The sequence below is a fragment of the Heptranchias perlo genome, chromosome 3, assembly GCF_035084215.1.
Source record: "Heptranchias perlo isolate sHepPer1 chromosome 3, sHepPer1.hap1, whole genome shotgun sequence".
In the NCBI taxonomy this organism is placed as follows: Eukaryota; Metazoa; Chordata; class Chondrichthyes; order Hexanchiformes; family Hexanchidae; genus Heptranchias; species Heptranchias perlo.
Genome location: NC_090327.1, coordinates 122,894,915 through 122,922,155, shown reverse-complemented (window position 1 = coordinate 122,922,155; position 27,241 = coordinate 122,894,915). Strand labels below are relative to the sequence as shown.

The 27,241-nt window shown below is 41.7% G+C and overlaps 1 protein-coding gene across 2 annotated transcripts in view; it reads right to left on the bottom strand.

The window, feature by feature from the left end:
- znf407 (zinc finger protein 407) overlaps window positions 1–27,241 on the bottom strand; it is a 439,270-nt gene that overhangs the window by 366,131 nt on the left and 45,898 nt on the right. For both annotated transcript variants that reach the window (XM_067981928.1, XM_067981929.1), the window contains exon 3: window positions 12,960–13,074. In XM_067981928.1, the coding sequence (XP_067838029.1) occupies window positions 12,960–13,074 (115 nt within the window). The remainder of the gene's footprint in view (window positions 1–12,959; window positions 13,075–27,241) is intronic.

The window sequence follows — 27,241 nt, the reverse complement described above, 5'->3', positions numbered from 1 at the left end:
CACACCCACAATTTCCCAATACTGCTGAGTTCACAATCTCAGATATATTTTGGTGGTATTAAGTGGAGATCAAGCATTTTCTCACAAAGAAACCAGTTCAAAGAGCCACTGGCCTGGCAGCAGCTTGCCCATCATCATGGCTGCAACTGGTGTACAGCCAGTGAGACCAAGTGATGGAGAGAAAAACAAAGGTAGTATTAAAAAAACTATATATTTTTTAAATCCTATTATTGTACTCAGGTGCTCCAGCTAGTCGTGTGCTGCACTAATAGGCCTCCCATTTACACCCATGTTCAGGATTCATCACAAGGTAAATTCTCAATCAAAGCAGTGCCATTAGGGGAAGGCTTATGTAAAGAAAAGTGAAATCTGAGTGGGAAGATCCTAAACCACACTTACAACTCCCAACAGCCAGCTCAAAAGCAACACTGGCCTAAGCAGCAAGTCAGCTTTCTGCCTTGGGCCTGGAACTGATGTACAGCGTGGGAATCTGAAGAGAAACACAATTTTAAAATGAAGCAACATTTTTTAAGAACTTGGACCAATCAGTTAATCCTAATCTATTACAAAACCAAAAATTAGTATTTTAAAATCATATTCTTCAGCATTTTCCAACACAGACACATCAAATAAAAAGCCAAAGAAGCAGGGCAATTAAAATCATGTTATTTATACACAGATTGAAAGGTAAAGATAGACGTGTGCCTGCAATTATTTTGGGTTTCAAACCTGCATTTTATTCCAAGATGTCCAACAATCCTTCTCTAGAAAAAAGAATGCTGCGGGGTGACCTAATAGAGGTCTTTAAAATTATGATGGGATTTGATAGGCTAGACGTAGAGAAGATGTTTCCACTTATAGGCGAGTCCAAAACTAGAGATCATAAATATAAGATGGTCACTAATAAATCCAATAAGGAATTCAGGAGAAACCTCTTCACCCAAAGAGTGGTTAGAATGCGCAACTTGCTATCACAAGGAGTAGATGAGGCGAATAGCATAGATGCCTTTAAGGGGAAGCTAGTTACGTACATGAGGGATTCAGGAATAAAAGGATATGCTGATAAGATGGGATGAAGTAGGGTGGGAGGAGGCTCATATGGAGCATAAACACCAGCACAGACCAGCTGAGCTGAATGGCCTGTTTCTATGCTGTAAATTCTCTGTAATGCTGAATTTAGGTGTACCAATGAATTTTGGCATGCAATAGTTATTGACAAGCCCCAAGTTATTGTGATCCACTCTCACTGGCACCTACATGTCTTGAGCCCGACCCCTTTAACCTCCAGTAGTGCACACTCACAGGGCAGATCTGATCCAGCACCAAGACCTGTTCTTAACACCTCCAGAACATTGCTGGCTTATGTTCCTACCCCACCCCTCCGCTGCCAAAATGCTCAACCACGCACTCATCACCTCGAGGATGTATTTCTGCAATACTCTTCTCCGTAGTCTCCCCAATTTCACCAATCCCAAATGTCAAATAATCCTTAACTCGGTGGCCCGAGTCCACTCCAGCACACGGAAGGACTCATTCATTTACCCAGCTCTGCTATCGATCTGTGGATCAACTTCAAAATCCTTGTTCTTGCCCTCAAATCTGTTCTGGCCCTTGCTTCATTGCATCTCTAATAGTCTCCTAGTCCCAGCCCGCACACTTCTGACTCCAGCTTACTACTTGTTTCACCCTCCATATGATATACCTTGTGATCCACCTTTAGAGGCCATTCTTTCAACTACCATGCCTCTCCCTCCCTCCCTCTCAAAGCTTCATTAAGACCATCAACCATGCCTTTTCTCCTCTAAATCTCACTTGCTGCACAGGTCCACCATTTTCCTCTTATTCAGATGTCCTTCCATGTATAAACTGCTGTTGTAGCATCAGAGTTTGCATCAGTGATTCCCTACGGAGTTCACAATCTTACCTGGAAAGAATGTTATGCTCCAGTTCAATCATAGATATTGGTCATGCCTCCAAAGGCAGATTCATAAAGATTAATGCTCCGATAGTACAACTCACCTCACAATGGACTTAGTCATAACAGAGCTCTATGCATGTGTCTTGGACCTATCCTGGGCATGATATTTAATATTATGAGCATGAGCTGCACTTGTGCTTATAGCATTAGCAAGAGTCAAAAGTGAGTTTATAAGCTTGCCAGATGGCCCAAAGGACAGTCTGAGCATTTTTAAAATGCAGCTTTGTACCAGGCTGGAATTATAACAAACCCAGTACAAAGTCCAAGTGATGCAAAACTACCAATTGGCGGTGGTTTATCAACTCTTCCTATAGCGTAGTTTACAGCTTCTCCCTCCCCCAAATGTTATTTTTATTTTTTCCCCTCTTTCTTGATCTTTAGAGTCATATCAACATTCTCACAGTAAAATAGTGCCCATCAATGCATTTACATGATACATGATTACATAAATGCTGCTCTTCAGTCAATCAGAAAATGGATGAGAACAGCTTAGTGTGGTTCACCCACTAGTTTCCCCTTTGCTTATTTCCTGTGTGAAGAAGCATATGACCCCTGCCTGTCCCCTCCAGTTGATGACATTGCTGAGATTGGGAACTCACCATAGAGGGGATCACAGCCACATCTTACAATTCTATATGTGGAGATGCCGGTGATGGACTGGGGTTGACAATTGTAAACAATTTTACAATTGTTGTAAAATGCAACTGCCCCGGCAACGGGCAGTTGCAGGGGCAGTCTGTAAACACCATGTATTGTTCTGTGATGTATAAATGCGTAGGCTTCAAGGAGCTCCTGAACATTTACCTGACGAAGGAGGAAGCCTCCGAAAGCTTGTGAATTTAAAATAAAATTGCTGGACTATAACTTGGTGTTGTAAAATTGTTTACAATTTACAATTCTATAGGCAGCAGCACTGATAGCCTGGGTCACCACTCAAGCTATTTAAAAAATGTAAACACTATTTCACTTAGGAAAGACATCAAAAAAAAGTTATATATCTTGTGCATCCCCGATTTTCATCGCTCCACCATTGGAGGCTGTATTTTCAGCTACCTAGGCCCTAAGCTCTGGAATTCCCTCTCTAAACCTCTCCCCCTCTCCCATCCTTTAAGACGCTCCTTAAAACCTACTTCTTTGACCAAGCTTTTGGTCACCTGTGCTAATATCTCCTTATGAGGCTCGGTGTCAAATTTTGTTTTTGATAACGCTCCTGTGAAACACCTTGAGATGTTTTACTATGTTAAAGGCGCTATACAAATGCAAGAAGTTGTTGTTGTTAGTTACAGAATTATTTTGAAGAGGGAGAATAAAAAAGTCAAATCAAAGGATTGACGTTTTACAGATTTATTTGAAATCAGAAATAAAAACAAAAAAGGACAAAAAAACTCCATATTTCACTGTTCTCACAAAATACTCACTGTCTTCCAAAAATACTGTCAAAGTCGTGAAACGTCAAGTTTTCCTTTCTAATAAATCTATTCACACTTTCATGTTCCATGCTCCTTTTCTTTCAAATAATTCCGTAATCAACTTTCTAAATCCCGTTTTTGTTTTCGCCCTTGGACAATAATCCCACAGAGAAACTTTTAAGAATGTCCTCCCTATTCTAGTACTTCAAATCGTGTTTGATTACTGGTATGTGTAGTTTTCAGCTTTCAGTAGAATGACTACAGATACACTGATAGAATGCAGATCAGCCATGATTTAACTGAATGGCGGAACAGGCTCGAGGGGCTGAAAGGGCTACTCCTGATCCTATATTCCTAAAATGGAAAAAGCATTCAAGGGAAAAAAAAAACAAACAAGCAGTGGTATCCCAGCAAATATCAGCAACTCGCCGAGGCTTCTTCGACAGCACCTCCCAAACCCGTGACCTCTACCACCTAGAAGGACAAGGAAACACCACCACCTGCATGTTCCCCTCCAAGTTACACACCATCCTGACTTGGAAATATATCGCCGTTCCTTCATCGTCGCTGGATCAAAATCCTGGAACTCCCTATCTAACAGCACTGTGTGAGAACCTTCACTACACGGACTGCAGCGGTTCAAGAAGGCGGCTCACCACCACCTTCTCAAAGGCAATTAAGGATAGGCAATAAATGCTGGCCTTGCCAACCAAGCCCACATCCCATTAATAAATAAAAAGAAATCAAGCCATCCAACTTGAAGTGCTATTAACACAGATCAACTGAACTGTAATATCACTTTATGTCAGACCACATAACTATTTAATGTCTCTGCCTCCAACTTATTCTACAGAAGATTTTTTTGAATTCCTAGTTCTTTAGCTTTGTACTACCTTGATGCAAAAACGCATGGCAATCTGGTATAAAACTTTGATGTAAATGAATTATGTCCTTTGGGACTGCCCACTTCATGGAAATCTCTGTGTTGGAACAGTTCACTAGAAATAAGTGACTTAAACCATTGAAGATTTAAATAATGCAACGCATTTCATGCCCAGCCTGGTGCCAGATTCCAATGAAGTTGTTAATGCATGTAATGATTAAGTGTAACTCAAATACTAACTGTGTTGTTGAAAACATGACAGGCAATAATTTGGTCTATTATATTCTACCATTTAATTGCCTAGTTCAGACATTCTTTGACACATTATGAAGCAATGATTTACAATTATTCAAGCTGCAAAGGTCAGAAAGTGACATTATAATCATCTTCAAAGAGATCCCCTCACATCCTCAAAACAAGGTAATGCAACTAACAACAATTTTACTGCAGTTGTAACTGTTTACAGCTGTATTTTATCTACAATATAACAGTCATAAACAGGAGAGGGAAAAATATACATTAACCTGCTCAAGTCAGCTCAGGTACGTTACCTGCGTTAAAAAAAGTCATTAATGTACATTTATACACATGTATTCAATACTATTAACACTTAAAATATAAAATCATATCTATTAGATATATCACAAATTTTCATATACCGCATCGACACAATTTATTTTACTGTAGATGCTCCATTCTACAAAAGAAATATGAACCATTGCAGCAAATAAAAGTATCCAACTTGGATTGCTGCCTTTGACTACAGAGCTAGTGTTGCTGAAAGATCACTTCACCCTTTAAAATATAATCCTAAAAAATATTATGGTAATGAAGGAATGCAGCATGAGCTGCTTATGTCGAGGAACTAATGGGTCCATCGAGCATTCTCTAAATTATTTAGTCATTGATGAGAATGAATTGACATTGTCATGGTGTTAATGTAAAATGTTGCATCATTTTAACCATCAAGCTGATACTATTACTTAATTTACATATTCACTTAATTAATGTTAAGCCTCAACAAATGCTGAAGGGGTCAGTTTTCCGAGCATTGTAATATCTCCTGTGCCCCCCCCCCCGCCACGACAAAATTAAATATCAGTGTTTTCCATCATAACCAGCTTGACCTAACACAACAATTATTAATCCTTACAAGCCAGGATTTGTAGACTGGAAACCATTTTCAGGATTTACCAGTGCACTTTTTCCTCAGTATTTAAAATACTTAATAGTTGAGGTTGATGCAATCCAGGCTAACAGGAAACCCATACTAGAGTCAGAGGCTGCATGTATTAGATTAAGCAAGCTTTGTACATTTAAAACAAAACTGCTGCAATCAATGTAAAATGATGCTTTGTGACAAAAATAAAGTTAAGTTATTAATCTGAATCATTGCGTGATCAGATTTCACAGATTTGTAGCAAAATTTGTCAATTAGAAAAATCAATACAAACTTTACAGTAGAAAAACCAACAGAACAATTAAAAATAGCCAACTCGAGAAACAGTCTCAGAAAATGAGAGAACTTGGTTACTCTGAATAGTGCAGTTCATGTATGCTCATTTTTTTAACCAAACAAAATGATTTGTCCTTTCCGTTTTCTTTGAAAGTACACATGATAGCAACTAAATTGAACAAGGTTAATTATTCATTTATAGCAGGTTCTTCTCAAGTAGCAATTTATTACAAATATATTTAATTCACTACCAACAGGTGCTGCTTAATGGTAACAATTTGATAAATGGCATTTTATTTTCTGCTACCAGGGCATCCAAATTAACATACTCCCAATCGTTCCTGCTGCTAGCTGGCATTTTGTAACTTCTGCCGAGCCTGATTCAGATTTCATCCCACAAGCTTTTCTGAAGTTTGCTACAGACTGAACCAGATATACAATTGCGAAGAAATTTCACACTGGTAAGAGTTTCCAAACTAGATATCATAGTGCCCTGGCCAATATTTATCCCTCACTCAACATCACTAAAACAGATTATCTGGTCATTATCACAATGCTGTTTGTAGAACCTTGCTGCGTGCAAATTGGCTGTCGTGTTTCCAACATTACAAGAGTGACTACACTTCATAAGCACTTCATTGACTGTAAAGCGCTTGGGACAACCTGAGGTCATGAAAGGAGTGATATAAATGCAAGTTCTTTCTTTCTATAAAGTCAAATGCTTTCATTTTAAATTTACAAACTTGTGTGTGTTTTTTTTTTGTCCTACTTACATCTCATTTAGTTTTCCTAGGCAGAGAAGTATTAGTGAAATGGTTAACAACAAATCGATTTTCTTTTATAATTTGAGAACAGGACTCATTACGCACCTTTAATACAATCAGTTGCAAAAGAGGCAATTCCAAACAGACTCTGTACAACTTGAAGAGGAGAAACATGCCATTAAGCAACAAGTAAATTAACAAAAGATATTTATAAAAAAGCTTACAAACCTCGCTTTATTTTTTTATCCATACCATATCTCCATTACAGAAGTTTGAAGACTAAAATATGATGTTAGTGACAAGTCTGTCACCAATTACAATTGCTTCAGTTGTTACATCACTGAACAATTATGTAAAGTGTTAAGCTGTCAAATCACTATTCCATTTAATCAAGGTATAATTAATGGCACTGGGCATGTTAACAATGGTCACTAAATCCCCAATTCCAACATCACCCACCACTCTCATTTCTGGATCAGAATGAGAAACTTCGAATACAGAGTGGAAAACATGTTTATCTTCTCCCACCCTATTACTTTTCAGTAATTCTTCCCTAATTAACTAGCAGATAACCAATCATTAAACACAAGCATTAATTTCGTTATGTGGTTGCACAAACATATATTAAAAAAAATCAGTATGCTTTCATGGAAGCCAAACTGCTGACCTTTTTTGGCAAATTGCATGAGTTTTATTTTAGAATTTTGCACGAAAGAGGGTTGAGTCTAGAAAGTTAAAAAAAACAACACATTTCAAAACAAAGATAGGTTTATAACTGAAACTGGATTTTGACCACTGGTCTCACTTGCATTCTATTAAACATTTATCTCTACTAACAGCAAAGCAACACTCAGTGTATTACACAGTATCCCATAAAGTTTAAGATAGCTATTAAATAAACATTACTAAAAACACCTTACGATGGGATATCCACAAAGCTGCAGCTTTATAATTCCTAAATTAGTTTTGATTTCAATCTCCAGCATAAAGGCAAGAGCTGCTGAGTTTTCACATTTGTTATTAAGATCTCTGCAGATGTGTGCACTGTGAACAGCTTAGCACGAAAGCAGCGGGCTAATGGGATTCAAAAATTGATTCTGTATTGATTACAAATTTCCACCAACTGTCCAAATGCCCAAGATGGTAGCCATTAGTGTGAAGCCAGGCAATCACAGTGCATATATGTGAGGATCCTGCTTTTATTCGGTTTGCTTTTCATAAAAGGAATCCTAAACCTGTAATCATCTAAATGGTTAACAGATGTGACATAAACACAAAAACGTGCTTGTTGATCCTACTCACCACTCATTATTCCATTTACACCAAGCAATAAACAGACTCAAAACATAATTTATAAATAAATCAACTAATTTTAAAACATTCTTTCAGTTGACTTTATCTTGGAAATCTTAACATACTATTTCCACCTCCTCCAAGTTCAAGAATTGTTTGATTAGCCAAAATTAAACTTGATCCAAAGGAAAAAAATGGGTTCAAGTCTGCAATCTAAATTAACTAAAACTAAACAAACTTCACCAAGTATATATTCCGTTACTTCTTATTGTGTTCCCATTTATCTAATATAGTGATTGCTCATTTACTAACATACAGAAAGCTGTAAATAATAAAATCAACGGCCTTTTTTTAAAATCATAGAATCATAGAAAGTTACGGCACAGAAGGGGGCCAATCAGCCCGTCGTGCCTGTGCCGGCCGAAAAAGAGCTATCCAGCTTAATCCCACTTTCCAGCACTTGGTCCGTAGCCTACACTTCAAGTGCACATCAAGTACTTGTTAATGAGTTGAGGGTTTCTGCCTCTACCACCCTTTCAGGCAGTGAGTTCCAGACCCCCACCACCCTCTGAGTGAAAACATTTCTCCTCAGTTCCCCTCTAATCCTTCTACCAATTACTTTAAATCTATGTCCCTTGGCCACTGACCCCTCTGCTAAGGGAAATAGGTCCTCCCGATCCACTCTATCGAGTCCCATCATAATTTTATATCCCTCAATTAAATCTCCCCTCAGCCTCCTATGTTCCAAAGAAAACAACCCCAGTCTATCCATTCTTTTCTCATAGCTAAAATTCTCCAGTCCTGGCAACATCCTCGTAAATCTCCTCTGTACCCTCTCTAGTGCAATCACATCTTTCCTGTAATGTGGTGACCAGAACTGTACAAAGTACTCTAGATGTTTTATACAGTTCTAGCATAACCTCCCTGCTCTTATATTCTAAACTTCAGCTAATAAAGGAAAGTATCCCGTATGCCTTCTTAAATCACCTTATCTACCTGTCCTGCTATCTTCAGGGATCTGTGGACAGGAACTCAGAGGTCCATTTGTTCCTCTACACCTCTCAGTATCCTCTCACTTATTGTGCACTCCCTTGCCTTGCTTACCTTCCCCAAATGCATTACCTGACACTTCTCTGGATTGAATTCCATTTGCCACTTTTCTGCCCACCTGACCAGTCCATTGACATCTTCCTGCAGTCTACAGCTTTCCTCCTCACTATCAACCACATGGCCAATTTTTGTACCATCTGCAAACTTCTTGATCAAGCCCCCCACATTCAAGTCCAAATCATTAATATATGCCACAAAAAACAAGGGACCTAGTACTGAGCCTTGCGGGACCCCACTGGAAACAGCCTTCCAGTCGCAAAAACACCCCTCAACCATTATCCTTTGCTTCCTGCCACTGAGCCGATTTTGGATCCAACTAGCCACTTTCCCTTGGATCCCATGGGCTTTTACTTTTTTGACCAGTCTGCCATGTGGGACCTTGGCAAAAGCCTTGCTTGTGACAAAATCCATGTACACTACATCAAACGCGTTGCCCTCATCGACCCTCCTTGTTACCTGCTCAAAAAATTCCATCAAGTCAGACACAACCTTCCCTTAACAAATCCCTGCTGACTGTCCTTGATTAACCTGTGCCTTTCTAAATGAGGATTTATGCTGTCCCTCAGAATTGATTCCAATAATTTGCCCACCGAGGTTAGACTGACTGGTCCATAATTACTTGGTCTATCCCTCGCTCCCTTTTTAAACAATTGTACAACGTTAGCAGTCCTCCAATCCTCCGCCACCACGGCTGTAGCCAGGGAGGATTGGAAAATGATGGTCAGAGCCTCTGCTATTTCCTCCCTTGCTTCTTTTAACAGCCTGGGATACATTTCATCTGGGCCTGGCAATTTATCTACTTTCAAAGATGCTAAACCACTTAATATTTCCTCTATCACTGTGTTTATCCCATCCAATATTTCACACTCCTCCTCCTTAACTACAATCCCTGCAATGTCCCCTTCTGTTATGAAGACAGATGCAAAGTATTCAATAAGAACCAAACCCACATCTTCTGCCTCCACACATAGGTTACCTTTTTGGTCTCTAATAGGCCCTACTCTTTCCTTAGTTAACCTCTTGCTCTTTATATATTTATGAAACATCTTTGGGTTTTCCTTAATTTTATCTGCCAGTATTTTTTCATGCCCTCTCTTTGCTTTCCTAATTTCCTTTTTAATTTCACCCCTGCACTTTCTATACTCCTCTAGGCTTTCTGCAGTATTGAGCTCTTGGTATCTGACATAATCTTCCCTTTTCTGCCTTATCTTACTCTGAGTGCTCCTTGTCATCCAGGGGGCTCTAGATTTGGCAGTCCCACCCTTTTTCTTTGTGGGAACATGTTTACTCTGAACCCCTTGAATCTCCCCATGAATGCCTCCCACTGCTCTGACACTGATTTACCTTCAGGTAGCTGTTTCCAGTCCACTTTTACTAAATCACTTCTTAGCTTAGTAAAATTGGCCTTTCCCCAATTGAGAACTTTTACTCCTGTTCAATCTCTGTCCTTTTCCATAACTATGCTAAATCTAACTGAATTATAATCACTACCACCAAAATGCTCTCCCACTGATACTCCTTCCACCTGCCCAACTTCATTCCCTAAAACTAAATCCAGAACTGCCCCCCTTCTTGTTGGGCTTGCTATGTACTAGCTAAAAAAGTTCTCCTGAATGCAATTTAAGAATTCTGCACCCTCTATACCTTTTGCACTGATTGTATCCCAGTTAATATTAGGGTAGTTGAAATCCCCTATACTGCCCTATTGTTCTTGCACTTCTCAGAAATTTGCCTACATATTTGCTCTTCTAGTTCCCTCTGACTGTTTGGGGGTCTACAGTACACTCCCAGCAGTGTGATTGCCCCTTTTTTGTTCCTTAGCTCAATCCATATGGCATCATTAGATGATCCTTCTGACATACCATCCCTCCTCTCAGCTGTAATTGTTTCTTGAACCAAAATTGCCAAACCCCCTCCATTTTTATCCCCCTCTCTATCTCGTCTGAAAACCCTGTAACCAGGAACGTTGAGCTGCCATTCCTGCCCCTCTTTAAGCCACGATTCTGTAATAGCTAAAATATCGTACTCCCACATGTCTATTTGTGCCCTTAGCTCATCCACCTTATTCACTATACTCCTTGCATTGAGGTATATACCTTTAAGCACTGCCAAACTCTTTTGTTGTCTAGTTTCTAACCTTAATTTCCTCGGCCTTCCAAACTCACTTACTAATTTTCTGCTTTCCATTTCCAGCTCTGTTTCTCTCCCTTCTGAATCTATGCTCAGGTTCCCATCCCCCTTCCAAGCTAGTTTAAACCCTCTCCAATAGCACTAGCAAACCTTCCCCGTGAGGATATTGGTCCCGGCCCTGTTGAGGTGCAACCCGTCTAGCTTGTACAGGTCCCACCTCCCCCAGAACCGGTCCCAATGCCCCAGGAATCTGAAGCCCTCCCTTCTGCACCGTCTCTCCAGCCACGCATTCATCTTCTCTATCCTCCTATTTCTATACTCGCTAGTGCATGGCACCGGGAGTAATTCGGAGATTACTACCTTTGAGGTCCTGCTTATTAATCTCTTTCCTAACTCCCTAAAATCTACCTGAAGGACCTCATCCCTCTTTCTACCTATGTCGTTGGCACTGATATGAACCACAACCTCTGGCTGTTCACCCTCCGCCTCCAGAATGTTCTGCAGCCGCTCAGTGACATCCTTGACCCTGGCACCAAGGAGGCAACATACCATCCTGGAATCTCGTCTGCGGCCGCAGAAGCGCCTATCTGTTCCCCTAACTATAGAATCCCCTATCACAATCGCTCTCCTGACCTTTCTCCTCCCCCCCTGTACAGTTGAGCCACCCATGGTGCTGTGGACTTGGCTCTGGCTGCACTCCCCAGAGAAACCCTCTCCCCCACCAGTATTCAGAACTGAATACTGGTTAGAGAGCGAGATGCCCTCGGGGACTCCTGCACTGCCTGCCTGGTCCTCCTTGTCTGTCTGGTGGTCACCCAGTCCCTCTCTGCCTGCACTCTCTTAAGCTGCAGGGTGACCACCTCCTGAAACATGCTATCCATGTAGTTCTCAGCTTCGTGGATACACTGCAGTGACGCCAGCTGCTGCTCAAGCTCCTCCAGCTGATGACACTTCCTGCACCTGTGGTTGTCCAAATACGGGAAGTGTCCTGAGTTCCCACACGGCACAAGATGTGCATTTGACAGGACTGAGCTGCCCTGTCATGCCTTGATTTATTATGTTATTAACTAAACTTAACAACTTCAAAAAAAAACTCACCAGAAAAAAATCACCAACTACTCACCAATCAGCTCCTTCCCTTGCGCTCATGTCATTTTAGGTGTTTTTCACCTTTCTCCCACGCTCCGCTCTCTCTCTTCCTTTTATCACTGATCCCACACTCCGCTCTCTCTCTCTCTCTCCTACTTTTATTGCTGATCCCACGCTCCGCGCTCTCTCTCCTCCTTTTATCACTGATCCCACACTCCGCTCTCTCTCTCCTCCTTTTATCACTGATCCTGCGCTCCGCTCTCTCTCTCTCTCTCCTCCTTTTATCGCTGATCCCGCGCTCCGCGCTCTCTCTCTCTCTCCTCCTTTTATCGCTGATCCCGCGCTCCGCTCTCTATCTCCAATAAACATTCATAATTTTAAGCATGACCCTTATTAGACCGTCTTCCTCGAACAGGGCTTGTTCCTTTAGTTCGGAAACCAGCCCAATTTCTCCAGTTGCAGATTTACCAGAGGCAAACCTTTAATCTAACTACTGTTTTAATACTTCCAAAATAAAATGAGGATTTGTCCTTGTAACTGTTATTTAATTCAGCTAATTCATACATCAAAGATTGAAATGAAACTGGTGAGGCAAATTTGTTCTCGTTCTAGATAAGCATTAAAACTACGAGCTGTTGTTTACAAACATACTGAAACATAATGGATGCAAAGAAGATATACAGCATTTTAGCATTTGTTGGGACAAATAATATTTGTAGACTATAATTAAGCTAAATGCACAGTTTTTTTCAAATTTTCTGGTACTCTGGATTTTTTTTCTTCTCAGAAAAATACTGTCCACATTTATTCCTTTTGGAAAACAGAATAGCCTTGTTGGAGCACTTACCCACACATGTGACACTTGTACTCGCGAACCCCAAGGTGACGTTTGACATGATTACGGGCATCGCCTAACTGTGCTGTTGCAAAGTTACAGAGGGTACATCGGAAAGGTTTCGATCCTGAATAAAAATTCAAAATAAAAAAACACCGTTAGATAAAATTATAAAAATGGACTGCTAAGCATAGTTGGTTAGTACATTTTCTCTTCACCTCTGGGAGCTCAATTTTAAGTCGGCCCAGCTGAGGATAAAACTCTCAACTGTGCTGCCTTAATACTCTTTGCAGAGACGACTGGTCCATAGCATTAAAATACCAACAATTCTGCAAAAATTAACAGTGGCTAATGAGAGGGCGATTAACATGGGAAAAGAAAATATTTTACCTGTTCAGTAGTAAGGGCGCAATTGTACTAGGGAGAAAGACAACTCAAGAGATTGAAATGATTAAGGGTTTAGGACTCCTTTCATAAAATTCATGGGGGCAGAGGGACATGATCCAAGATTTTAAAATCGCAAAGGGAATCTTATAATGTAGATGTTGATGTTCTTTGTGCTGAACCAGAAAGAGTAGAAAATCTCAAGTCAAGCATGACAAAAAGTAATTACTTAACCTGTAGGACTTCTTATTTCTGAGAGTTGCAGCTGTTGCAGTGAAAGCAGATTTTGTTGAAGCACTCAAAAAAAGGAATGGAGGGGTTCTTAATTCAAAAGAGTGGAGAGGTACATACTTGGCTTCAGGACAAGAGGAGATGAAAGTGTAAGGAGTCCTTTTCCTGGACCTAAGCATCAAGCTGTGAGAGAGGATGGCCTATTTGCATTCCTATTTTCTTATTTTGGGGTCAATTTGCATTATTAGGACAACAAAATGCATCTTTGGCCTGCCTCTAACAAGTTATTCAGCCTGACTTAGGAGTTCTCTATACTATTTTAAGCCTTCTAACAAGGGGTCATTTTAAAATATCATACTGCAGGAAGGGACCTCTTGTTCTTCCTCCATGTTGTGATGTGTTGCAACAGTTTCCTATTGCAACCCATGAGAGCCCATTAAAATGTTCCACTCCCAACACCTCTCACCTTGGCTAGCAAAAAAAAAAATCAAAAATAATTTCAAAAACTTCTTACTTTATTTAAGATTGGAGATGAACTAAATTATAACCCTGTAAGAACATCACAACTAGACCGAAGTGCCATATGGAGCTTTAGTTTAGCAATATAGAAGAAACACTTTAACCAGCTGTAGCAAAATATCTACAAAAGTCTCAGTGTAGATCACACATTTACACCAAACTCAATATTTGTGTTAATTGAGATAAATTTTGCACTTTAATTTCTGAATGTAGGTCAGCACTCATGGGCTGCAACAGAAAAAAAATACACCACTACAAAATAAGAGTTATTTTATTGCAAACAGAATATTTTACAACTTCAGTACAGTATATGGCCAAAAGTACCTTTCTATCCTAATCCCAGAAACATTTTTACACTGTTTCAATCTTACTAATTTGTAGTGTTTTAAAGTGACCTATTTCTTTCCTTTCTAGGTAATAAAATTAGTTCACAGATTTTTAGATAGTTAAATACATAGTGGGACTTGGCCCTTCACCTTGGTTCCTCAATTTTAAAAAAAGGAGGTTACTATGAGGGAAGATTTAGTCTCTGATATTTGTAACAAAGTCATAAACCCATTTATAGATTCCAATTTATGGTTTCACTACACTAAGAAGAAAATCTTCTCCCCTATATTTTCACCATAGAAGTAGGGTTATCTGAATATGCATGATTCTTCAGGAAACCAGACTATGTTAAAACATCTAAGCAAGACTGGATTGTAGCCATCACGGAAGAGGGGTAGAAGATTAGAGAGGGGAAGATTTCCTCTGTGTGCAACAACCTTGTAAACCTGTTCTTTACGGGTACAGGTAGGATAGTGGTTATGTTATTGGATTAGTAATCCAGAGGCCTGGACTAATAATCCGGAGTCGTGAGTTCAAATCCCGCCACGGCAGCTGGGGAATTTAAATTCAATTAATTAAATTTTAAAAATCTGGAATTAAAACACTAGTATCAGTAATGGTGGCTATGAAACTACCGGATTGTCATAAAAACCCATCTGGTTCACTAATGTCCTTTAGGGGAGGAAACCTTCCGTCCTGACCCGGTCTGGCCTATATGTGACTCCAGACCCACAGCAATGTGGTTGATTCTTAATTGCCCTCTGAAATGGCCGAGCAAGCCACTCAGTTGTAAAATCTCGCTACGAAAAGTCATAAGAATAAAACCGGACGGACCACCCGGCATCGGAACACTAGACACTGGACTCGACAAAGGCAAACCAAGGCAAACCAAGCCCAGTCGACCCTGCAATGTCCTCCTCACTAACATCTGGGGACTTGTGCCAAAATTGGGACAGCTGTCCCACAGACTAGTCAAGCAACAGCCTGACATAGCCATACTCACAGAATCATACCTTTCAACCAACGTCCCAGACTCACCATCCCTAGGCATGTCCTGTCCCACCAGCAGGACAGACCCACCAGAGGTGGCGGTACAGTGATATACAGTCAGGAGGGCGTTGCCCTGGGAGTCCTCAACATTGACTCTGGACCTCATGAAATCTCATGGCATCAGGTCAAACATGGGCAAGGAAACCTCCTGCTGATTACCACCTACCGTCCTCCCTCAGCTGATGAATCAATCCTCCTCCATGTTGAGCACCACTTGGAGGAAGTACTGAGGGTAGCAAGGGCACAAAATGTACTCTGGGTGGAGGACTTCAATGTCCATCACCAAGAGTGGCTCGGTAGCACCACTACTGACCGAGCTGGCCGAGTCCTGAGGGACATAGCTGCCAGACTGGGCCTGCGGCAGGTGGTGAGCGAACCAACACGAGGGAAAAACTTACTTGATCATGTCCTCACCAATTTACCTGTCACAAATGCATCTGTCCATGACAGTATTGATAGGAGTGACCATCGCACAGTCCTCATGGAGACGATGTCCCGTCTTCGCACCGAGGGCACCATCCAACGTGTTGTGTGGTACTACCACTGTGCTAAATGGGATAGATTCAGAACAGATCTAGCAGCTCAAAACTGGGCATCCATGAGGCACTGTGGGCCATCAGCAGCAGCAGAATTGTATTCCACTACAATCTGTACCTCACGGCCCGGCATATTCCTCACTCTACCATTACCAATAAGCCAGGGGATCAACCCCGGTTCAATGAGGAGTGTAGAAGAGCATGCCAGGAGCAGCACCAGGCGTACCTAAAAATGAGGTGCCCACCTGGTGAAGCTACAACTCAGGACTACATGCATGCTAAACAGCAGAAACAACATGCTATAGACAGAGCTGAGCGATTCCACAACCAACGGATCAGATCAAAACTCTGCAGTCCTGCCACATCCAGTCGTGAATGGTGGTGGACAATTAAACAACTAACGGGAGGAGGAGGCTCTGCAAACATCTCCATCCTCAATGATGGCGGAGTCCAGTATATATGAGTGCAAAAGACAAGGGTGAAGCGTTTGCAACCATCTTCAGCCAGAAGTGCCGAGTGGATGATCCATCTCGGCCTCCTCCCGATATCCCCACCATCACAGAAGCCAGTCTTCAGCCAATTCGATTCACTCCACGTGATATCAAGAAACGGCTGAGTGCACTGGATACAGCAAAGGCTATGGGCCCCGACAACATTCCAGCTGTAGTGCTGAAGACTTGTGCTCCAGAACTAGCTGCGCCTCTAGCCAAGCTGTTCCAGTACAACCACAACACTGGCATCGACCCGACAATGTAGAAAATTGTCCAGGTATGTCCTGTCCACAAAAAGCAGGACAAATCCAATCCGGCCAATTATCGCCCCATCAGTCTACTCTCAATCATCAGCAAAGTGATGGAAGGTGGCGTTGACAGTGCTATCAAGCGGCACTTACTCACCAATTACCTGCTCAGTTGGGTTCCGCCAGGACCACTCGGCTCCAGACCTCAATACAGCCTTGGTCCAAACATGGACAAAAGAGCTGAATTCCAGAGGTGAGGTGAGAGTGACTGCCCTTGACATCAAGGCAGCAAGTGTGGCACCAAGGATCCCTTGTAAAATTGAAGTCAATGGGAATCAGGTGGAAAACTCTCCAGTGGATCGAGTCATACCTAGCACAAAGGAAGATGGTAGTGGTTGTTGGAGGCCAATCACCTCAGCCCCAGGGCATTGCTGCAGGAGTTCCTCAGGGCAGTGTCCTAGGCCCAACCATCTTCAGCTGCTTCATCAATGATCTTCCCTCCATCATAAGGTCAGAAATCGGGATGTTTGCTGATGATTGCAAAGTGTTCAGTTCCATTCGCAACCCCTCAAATAATGAAGCAGTCCGTGCCCGCATGCAGCAAGACCTGGACAACATCCAGGCTTGGGCTCATAAGTGGCAAGTAACATTCGTGCCAGACAAGTGCCAGGCAATGATCATCTCCAACAAGAGGGAGTCTAACCACCTCCCCTTGACATTCAATGGCATTACCATCGCCGAATCCCCCACCATCAACATCCTGGGGGTCACCATTGACCAGAAACTTAACTGGACCAGCCACATAAATACTGTGGCTACAAGAACAGGCCAGAGGCTGGGTATTCTGTGGCGAGTGACTCACCTCCTGACTCCCCAAAGCCTTTCCACCATCGACAAGGCACAAGTCAGGAGTGTGATGGAATACTCTCTGCTTGCTTGGATGAGTGCAGCTCCAACAACACTCCATTGAGTTTTCAACCTGAGGCAGTTCCCTGCAGGAAGGGATTTATGAGGAAAGAAATTATACAAGTTGGAGTCACCAGTCTCGTATGCCTTCTAGCTGCTAGTCAAAGAGCAGCGCAGGGAACTCAGGGCAGATATATCACCCATCCAACTAGGGTGACAGACCTAGGGAAATCAAGAGGAGAAAAAAAAAAGAAACACAGGGAAAACTTGGAGGATAACATACCTTCAGAACAAAAGTTCTACAGCAATTTTAGCTATAGGGACTTTAATTGCCTGTATTCAAGCCTTAGCACTGGCAGGAGGATACAAGTTCCAGCCATGCCGACAGTGTCTGCAGGCACATGAAGTGCTTGAGGCACTTACCTTATGGACTAGCATGTTTCTGGCTTCCCCCCAATCACTCCATGTATGGCCCTGTCACAATTCCTACTTGCCTGATGCATATCTGAATTGGCTTCCTCACTTTTCAATTTGCCTCCATAAGAGTGTGTCATTTCGTGCTTACACCAAATGAAGAATTCAGTGAGTGGGTCTAACTACAGTGATAACAGACCAGTTTCAGACGGCAAACTCTGTTCCCTAACCACCAACTCCATCCCTCTCCCTGGCCACTGACAGAGGCTCAACCAAACTGTTCGCAACCTCGGCATCCTACTTGACCCTGAAATGAGCTTCCGATCGCAAAATTCTCTCCATCACCATGACCGCCTACTTCCACCTCCATAATATCGCCTGCCTCAGCCCGTACCTCAACTCATCTGCCGCTGAAACCCTCATCTCTGCTTTTGTTGCCTCAAGACTCGACTATTCCAGTGTTTTCCTGGCCGGCCTCCCATCTTGCACCGTCTGTAAACCTAAGCTCATCCAAAACTCTGCTGCCTGTATCCTAACTCGCACCAAGTCCCACTCACCAATCACCCTTGTGCTCGCTAATCTGCATTGACTCCTGGTCCGGCAACGCCTCGATCAAATCCCTCCGTGGCCTCGCCCCTCCTTATCTCTGTGAGTTCCTCCAGCCCTACAACCCTCCGAGATCTCTGCGCTCCTCCAATTCTGGCCTCTTGCACATCCCCGATTTTCATCGTTCCACCATTGGCGGCCGTGCCTTCAGCTCTGGAATTCCCTCCCTAAACCTCTCCGCCTCTCTACCTGCCTCTCCTCCTTTAGGACACTCCTTAAAACCTACCTCTTTGACCAAGCTTTTGGTCACCTTTCCTTATATTTCCTTTTGTGGCTCTGTCAAATTTTGTCTGATAATCACTCCTCGAGACGTTTTACTTTGTTAAAGGTGTTATATAAATGCAAGTTGTTGTTGTGAACTCCACATGTAAGCATATAACAAAAACTCAATTGAGCACTTTTTCCCAGAGCATGCCTTTGAAAAGTTAATATTTAGCTTTAACAATACGACACACCAACGTAACGAGACTATGCTGTATGTCATTGGAACTAAGGTTGAAATCAATCAATCAAAAACTATGGATCTTCCAAAAATTTCATAAGATCAAAAGGGTTAACTTGGCACTTAAGAAAATGATAGCATGCTTCACTCATCAAAAATCAATAAAAATCCACAAGACTTCTTTATATTGAGACAAATATGCTGAATTGCTACAACATTATGAAAAGGTGTCTGTTTCATACCAAGCACTATAAATAATGCTAGTTTCATATGAAAAAAGGATGATTTATCTTTAAGAACGAAATATCTCAGCACATTTTTACACCCAACATTGGTTGCATACCAATTCTACTGTATATAAAAGTGTTTACAAAACCAAGAACAGCATACAATTACATTTTAGTAATGACAATACTAATTACCCAGATAGAAATGCTCACAATTGTTTTAGCAATTTTAAGTGATTTTTAGATGTCCAATTATCTTGTGTTTGAGAAAACAAAATGGTGCTAAATATTTTGATGAAAGGTAGGTTATTACAACTGTCATAGTACCAAGGCGGTTCATGCATTCCATTGAGCTGTTGTCAAGTGAGTTTAATGTTTACTAATTGATTATTAAACAAATAAGGACTATTCTTTCATTCCACTTATTCGTGGAATACAATTAAACTAGTCATTCCACCCTCCACCCCCCCCCCACCCTCAGAGTGCAACCTTTCTACTTTCAGTTTAAAAACTCGATTTACAGATCTTTCCAATTTGTCCATCGCAAATTACAAATCATTATGGAGCCATCAGCTAATCATTATGCACAATTTCAAATCTGGAGTGATTTCATCACAAACCTGAGAGAAATATTACATTAAGTATATGTCATGATTGCAAAAACAAGAAAAATGTAAGATGATCAAAGACTATTTTTCAGGAGAGAGCTGCTGAGCCTTCACATTTTAATTGAGTAGACACTTAGGTGTGGAATTATTTTCTTTGCAACACCACACTTTTCACATATTTCACCAACCTGCTGGCAATACATACGAATGTTTGGAATTAAAGTGTAAGGATGGGCTGATAGGAAAGGTCAGTACAAAATTACATCAAACAGCTCAAACTGATTTGTAACAAGTTTATACCATTGCTACTTACCCATCCCCTACTCATTTAGCAGGGCCAGATAACCTGCAAGCTTATGGTATTGCACTACTTGCTTCTCCAAACATCAGACAAATTTGTACTGACATTATAAACTTGTATATGATATTTATCATTGCTTTGAATCATCATGCTAGGGAAGGAGGAGAGACAAAAAAATAATGAAAGATTAATAATTTAGATGTATAGGATGTGTCCAAATGGTTCTCCTTCATGGTTCGGAAGTTCTAGGCATGCAACAGAAGGACTTCCTCTGACCCAGATGTGAGAACCAAGACCAAGCTGTCAGGTGCTTTTGTGGTAAAAATGGGAAACAGCTGCCTGTCACCGAGTAACTGGGGAAGGCAAGTCTCAGTCAGCACTTTTCTCTGTGAAAGCTCCTCACAAGGGCCTGGATTAAGCAGTTGGTGACAAGAATGGTGCACAGCACATGTCCAGACCATCAAAGCGACTGGCACGTGTATATTTACATAACAAACATCTGCCACCATTCAGTGCGAAACTTTGCACTCTTTCTCTTTCACCAAATGGTGATTTTGAAAATCTGGCATAAATTTATCAGACGCAGCATATTTTAGTGCAACTTCTAGGCTTTTGTCCAGCAGTTGCGAGCAGTACTCTGACTTCATTAAAATGATTGCTGAGAATGTTACATTCGCACAATGAGACACGCCAGACCCCAGCCACCAATGCCCGCACCCTGGTCTCCATCCAGACATGCCCCACCTCGCGAGACAGGCCTGGACCCCGCTCGCCAGACAGACAGGCCTGGACCCCGCTCGCCAGACAGACAGGCCTGGACCCCGCTCGCCAGACAGACAGGCCTGGACCCCGCTCGCCAGACAGACAGGCCTGGACCCCGCTCGCCAGACAGACAGGCCTGGACCCCGCTCGCCAGACAGACAGGCCTGGACCCCGCTCGCCAGACAGACAGGCCTGGACCCCGCTCGCCAGACAGACAGGCCTGGACCCCGCTCGCCAGACAGACAGGCCTGGACCCCGCTCGCCAGACAGACAGGCCTGGACCCCGCTCGCCAGACAGAATACACTTGGACTCTACTTAACCCTGTCCCATGGTGTGCCCTGTTGGAGATGCTCATTACTGTTTGGGCGTGCTTTTTTCTGCTGGCCTAGAGAGGTTATATGGTTGAGTTGACTACAATGACAGCACCCTCTCTCCATACAATGTTGCTGTTGTTTCCACGGGGCTGAAGTCACACGTTTTCACCAGTGTTACACAACGTTTTAGCAGATAACCAATAACTAAGGAAGGAAGACACATACAACAATCAAAAAACACTAGCACACTATTCTTTTCTTCTTACCATTTTACCTGCACACATACGAAAAGGTTAAAGAGGACATGCATATGCCGTGCAGGTATGAGTATTGAGGTCATAGCCCAGCTACTGTGTCTATTACTTATTTCTTATTTACCGATCAAAAATGTAATTAGCCACATGTGGCTAGCGGCTAACGTATTGGACAGCATTATACATACCTATAGGGCCAAGCCAGCTGAGGGATGGAAGAAGGTGAAATGCTCAAAAAAGAGAAGGTGCATGGGGAGTAGGGGAAAGGTCAAGGTGGGAGTTGATGATAAGGGCTGCACTGTCACCACGGTGGTTTGGGTATGGGCAAGAGATGGACTTTACAGCCAGTCAGGGAGGCTTTGGTGAGAGAGAAGGAACGGCCACTTAGAAGCCATGTTTCTGGTCAGTGCGAGGATATCACTACATTCACCCACGATGAGGTCACTGATGACGACGGCTGAATTTGGGATGGTGTAAACGTTCAAGAGGGCAATATGGAGTGACTGATATTCCACAGTGGGTCGGGGGGGAGGGGGTGGAAGAAAGAGCAAGATAACCTAAACTAATAGTTTAAGCAATTATCTCATCCTTAATTTAACCAGAAGGTTTGAGACCACAGCACAATTTTATTATACAACATGTTGAAAGAGAAACACTTTCCTCCTGCTTGTCTGGAGGTACCTCTCAAAATCTTTTATGAAGAAAATATTTTTAAATAATAAAGATTTCTTATAATTCATTTTCAATTTAGGAAGACACGAGTTTTTTTTAGTCAAGTGAAGAGCATTGCACTAATAATGAATACCTCAGTTATATTCTACACTCGGCATCGTTAATGAAATGCAATATTATAATTTCAGCAAAATGATAGTCTTGTAGGAACAGTGTAAGTAATGATAAACTTATTCTATTCCATAAAGTGCCAGAGAAACTTAGTACTCAAAATGGTTAATCAAGAAAAGTGAAAATTGTGCTGCAAAAAATAAATAGGTAAATAAATAAATGACACTTATTCCACATTTATACTGATCCTAGATTGCATGCTGGGCCATTACTGACCCATGTCTGTACTTTTACTTGACCGCACGTCATGCAGAATCAAAATTATTTCTTGTTACGTGCTTAGCTTGGTAACTCCCTGGCTGATTTATGCCATCTGCAAAAATAATCCAAAGTGCTAATGATGACTCCTCATCTTGCTGAAGATGTGAACATACGAGATTGATCACATTGTGCTGTGAGAATGCTGCTGAACAAGGACTATAATCTTTGTGCGGCCAGTCCACCTCTCATCTCATGTGAATGTAGGAAGTTACCAAGTTTACCCAGATCCATGGCAGCCAGGTCTAAATACTGCATAAATTACAGTACATATAAAGCTCACAGGAGAAGAAAAAAAATCTTGATGCATTGTGAACTGTAAAGTATAATCAGCTGTAAAAATAATTTGCTCAATATTCAAATTTTCAACTGCGAAGAAGCATCCAGCTTTTTTTGTACACTGACAAGAAATTATATTTATGCAGTACTTAGGTTTGCTGAAATTATGGTCAAATGCAAAGAGACAAGCAGTGATGTTGTATGATAGAGAAATGAGAATTGTTTAACAGTGGTTAGAAAATGAAAGACAGCAGCCCAGTCCAAAATTCTGCACAGTGGGGATTTGCATTTGCAGTTCCTCAATGGGGCAAATTTACAATCTCAAGCACTGGGGCAGCTAAACAATGAAAAAAGACACTTCCACAGGAAAAAAAACAAGAACATTTTGTAAAGAAAAGTATAAATAAAATCAGACAGCATGTCAACCCAAGATGCTCTTGTGAATGTCTTGACACTAACACACGCCTGGGATCAGGGAACGGTGCATGTAAAAGAAAACCTGTCTGGGTCACACATGGATCATTCCCCAATCTTATCAAAGCTAAAAACATAAAATAAATTTCAAATTTGTATTTCCGGTGACTTCTGTCACCAAATCACTTTAATTCCATTAACTAATTTAATTCATCTCTCCATGAAGTAAACCTGTGTTCAGTCCAGTACATTTTTCTCCCCAGTCACAGCCCTTTCTTCATAACCTGTTCATCCAACCACATTTGATTTCATGGTTGTAATTACATCGCGGAAAATATTACTGCACTTATCCAGTAATCAATTAGATCTACTCCTGCACAAGTCCAGTAAACAGCTACAGTAAATGTGGGAACAGCTTGAAAGGGAAGCAAATACTAGCAGGTGTACTTGTTCTTCAAAGTACTGCCTTGTTTTATAAGAGCAAGATAAGAATGTCACCAGAATTTTGTTTGACAATTTTCATACTCACGGAGATTATCAAACTCACCAACCTGCTCTGGGGGGCCTCACTAATGCACAGCTTGTCCGTGCAGCTCCAAAGGAAACAGTGGGGACCGCCAAGACTTTGAATCAGCCCGAGAGGAGCCCATTCCAAGGAAATCACAGTATTGGTAGGGGTGCAGATTTGTGTTTTGAGTGTTTTGTTTAACCTCTCACTAAGTTTCAATGAATGGGTTGGTAATTGATTGGGCAGTAGGAGACAGAAAGTAGGGATAAATGGAATGCACTCTGATTCCCTGACCATGACAAGTGGTGTTCCCCAGGGATCTGTACTGGGGCCTCAGCTTTGCACCACATATGTATATGACTTGGATATTCAACTCTCTCTTCCTTCATCCAAGTTTGCAGATGACACTAAGTTAGGAGGCGCAGTACGTTGTGTTGGTGGGAGCAGGAAGTAACGAAGGAATGTGGACAAATTAAGGGAATGGACAAAACTGTGACAGACGGAGTTCAATGTGGGAAGGTATGAGGTCATCTACTTTAGATCCAAGAAAGACAAATCAAAATATTTTCTTAATGATGAGAGACTAGGAGCTGTGGAGGAGCAAAGGGATTTGGGTGTCCAGGTACAAAAATCACTAAACGCTAGTGCACAGGTCCAAAAAGGCTAATGGAATGATGGCCATTATCTCAAGGGGGTTGGAATACAAAAAGAGGGAGCACAAGTTATGCTTCAGTTGTGCAGAACCTTAGTCAGATCCCATCTTGATTACTGCTTTCAGTTCTGAGCACCGCACCACAAGAAGAATATATTGGCCTTGGACGGGGTGCAGCGCAGATTCACCAGAATTATACCAGGGCTTAAAGGGTAAAATTATGAGGACAGGTTGCATAAACATGCCATGTACTCCTTTGGGTTTAGACGGCTGATGGGTGATATAAGTACTGTGGGAGAACCTTCACCACACACACTGCAGCAGTTCAAGAAGGCAACTCACCACCACCTTCTCAAGGGCAATTAGGGATGGGCAATAAATGTTGACCTTGCCAGGGACGCTCACATCCCATGAATGAATAAAAAAAATATAGTTGAGGTGTTTAAAATTAAAAATTGATTCGATAGGAGTAGATATTTCCTCTAATGGGGGGAATCTAGAACAAAGGGGCACAATCTTAAAATTAGAGCTAAGCCATTTAGGAGTGAAATCAGGAAGCACTTTTTTTTTTACACAAAGGGTAGTGAAAATCTGGAATTCTTTCTCAAAATGCTGTGGATGCTGGGGGGTCAATTGAAAGTTCCAAGGCTGAGAATGCTAGATTTTTCTTCGGTAATGTATTTAGGGATGTAGATCAAAGGCGGGTAAATAAGTTGAGGGACAGATCAGCCATGATCTCATTGAATGCCGAGGGGCTGAATGGCCTACTCGTGTTCCTAAATTTCGAAATGGTTGGAGACAGATTTATTTACGGAGTGACTATTGACACCGCTATGTCAGCCAATGAGGCAGGGCAGGATTTGTGGTTTTAATTTACAGAGTCTCCGAACTCACGATTGAAAGTACAGCAGAGTCTCCCGATAAAAGCAGGATTATTTCTCCAGAAAAGTGCAGTGAGTGGAGGATAGTCACATTATACAAATTATGTGTATGTAATATCAATCCCAGTTACTTACAGCAGTATGGTCTCCGGGTGTGATTGATGGGGGAAGTTACCCAATCATCACTTGTATAGTCACTATATGCAGCCATTTATTTAAGCCTCCTACTGCGCCGATAGAGGTAAATAAATGTAAGGATTGTAGCCCCTTTCACATAGAAATCATGGAGCTTTCTAGCATGCAGATTACTGAAAATCACATAACGTCTCTCATGTGATAAACGTCCCAATATGCTTTACAGGACATTCGAGGACACTGAGTAGGAAGGGGGAGGGAAGCTATGAGAGGCAACTGGTATGGTTCAGGTTTTCTCCCATCACTTTTGTGCTCAATGTCAAGAGATGGTTTCCATAAGCAGTCTGAGTTTCCTATAAACCAAAACTTGTATGCTTTTAAACATCACAAGTGGAATAGCATGTGACAGGATTACCAACTCTCCACTCATGTGAATGGATGTTGGGGAGGCTTCTGAATTTGGAGTATTCCCTTTCAAAAATGAAAGGGGTAACCCATGGGAGTGAGTAGGAATAGACAGCTAGAGATTTTTCTAACTTATAACCATGGAAAGATGTGTGATTCATTACAGCACAGGAACAGGCCATTTAGCCCGACTGGTCCATGCCGATGTTTATGTTCCATACAAGCTTCCCCCCTTCCTACTTCATCTAGCCCTATAAGCATAACCTCTATTCCTTTCACCCTCATGTATTTATCTAGCATCCCCTTAAATGCAACTATGCTATTCGCCTCAACTGCTTGTTGTGGTAGCGAGTTCCACATTCTAACTACTCTCTGGGTAAAGAAGCTTCTCCTGAATTCCCTACTGGATTAATTAGTGACTATCTTATATTTGTGGCCCCTAGTTTTAGTCTCCCCCACAAGTGGAAACATCTTCTCTACGTCGTTATAGCAGTTTATAAGTCAGTGTGACTGTGTGCAAGATGGGACACAAATCATCAATCATGGAGAGAAGAGAGAAGTGGAGGAAGCCACATGACCAACTGGAATCAACTATTCTTTTCTGGCTAAAAATACTGATTGCTGCAGCAATATGACAGCCCAAAGCCCAACAAGACCAGCTCAACGAGAAGCAGCTGGGGAACAAAAAAAATCAGGTCACCGGGGAGTACAGACTGGTTGTTCTGGGTAGTAGAGTTCTTCTGAGGGATGAGGATTAGGATTATAAATTCAAAAATAAACTCAGTCCAGAAACATGAGCGTGACAGTTAAAACGATGGAATGCTGGATAATGCAAAGGCAGCAGAGACTTTTATGGTGGGGGGGGGGGAACAGACTAAGTAGAAGCAATTCTGAGGGGGAAATGATTTTCTGCGTGTCACAGAAGCCGATACTATAATGCATCCTATGTGAATTTGATTGGAATTTACATTGTTGTCCACCTGAAAAGAGTTTCAAAGGTGAAAGGTTATCAACGGGTTTCAGTGTAAAACTGAATCATCACCTCAGCGTGATGAAATGATAAATTTAGTCACCTAACAGTTAGATCATAGTTTCTTCTTCTCATCTATGACAAAATCTTTCATAAATCTCCCAAGCAAGTTGCTCCTGAAGTGTAGAATGAAACAGCAGTGTTGAATCAGACCATATTATTTAAAGCACTTAGTGAAACAAACATCTATTTTTTTTCTTGTGTTTAATTATTAAAATTATTACAGCAGAGCTCCTGTTCTCTTTTTGAACAATGACATGAAAACTTT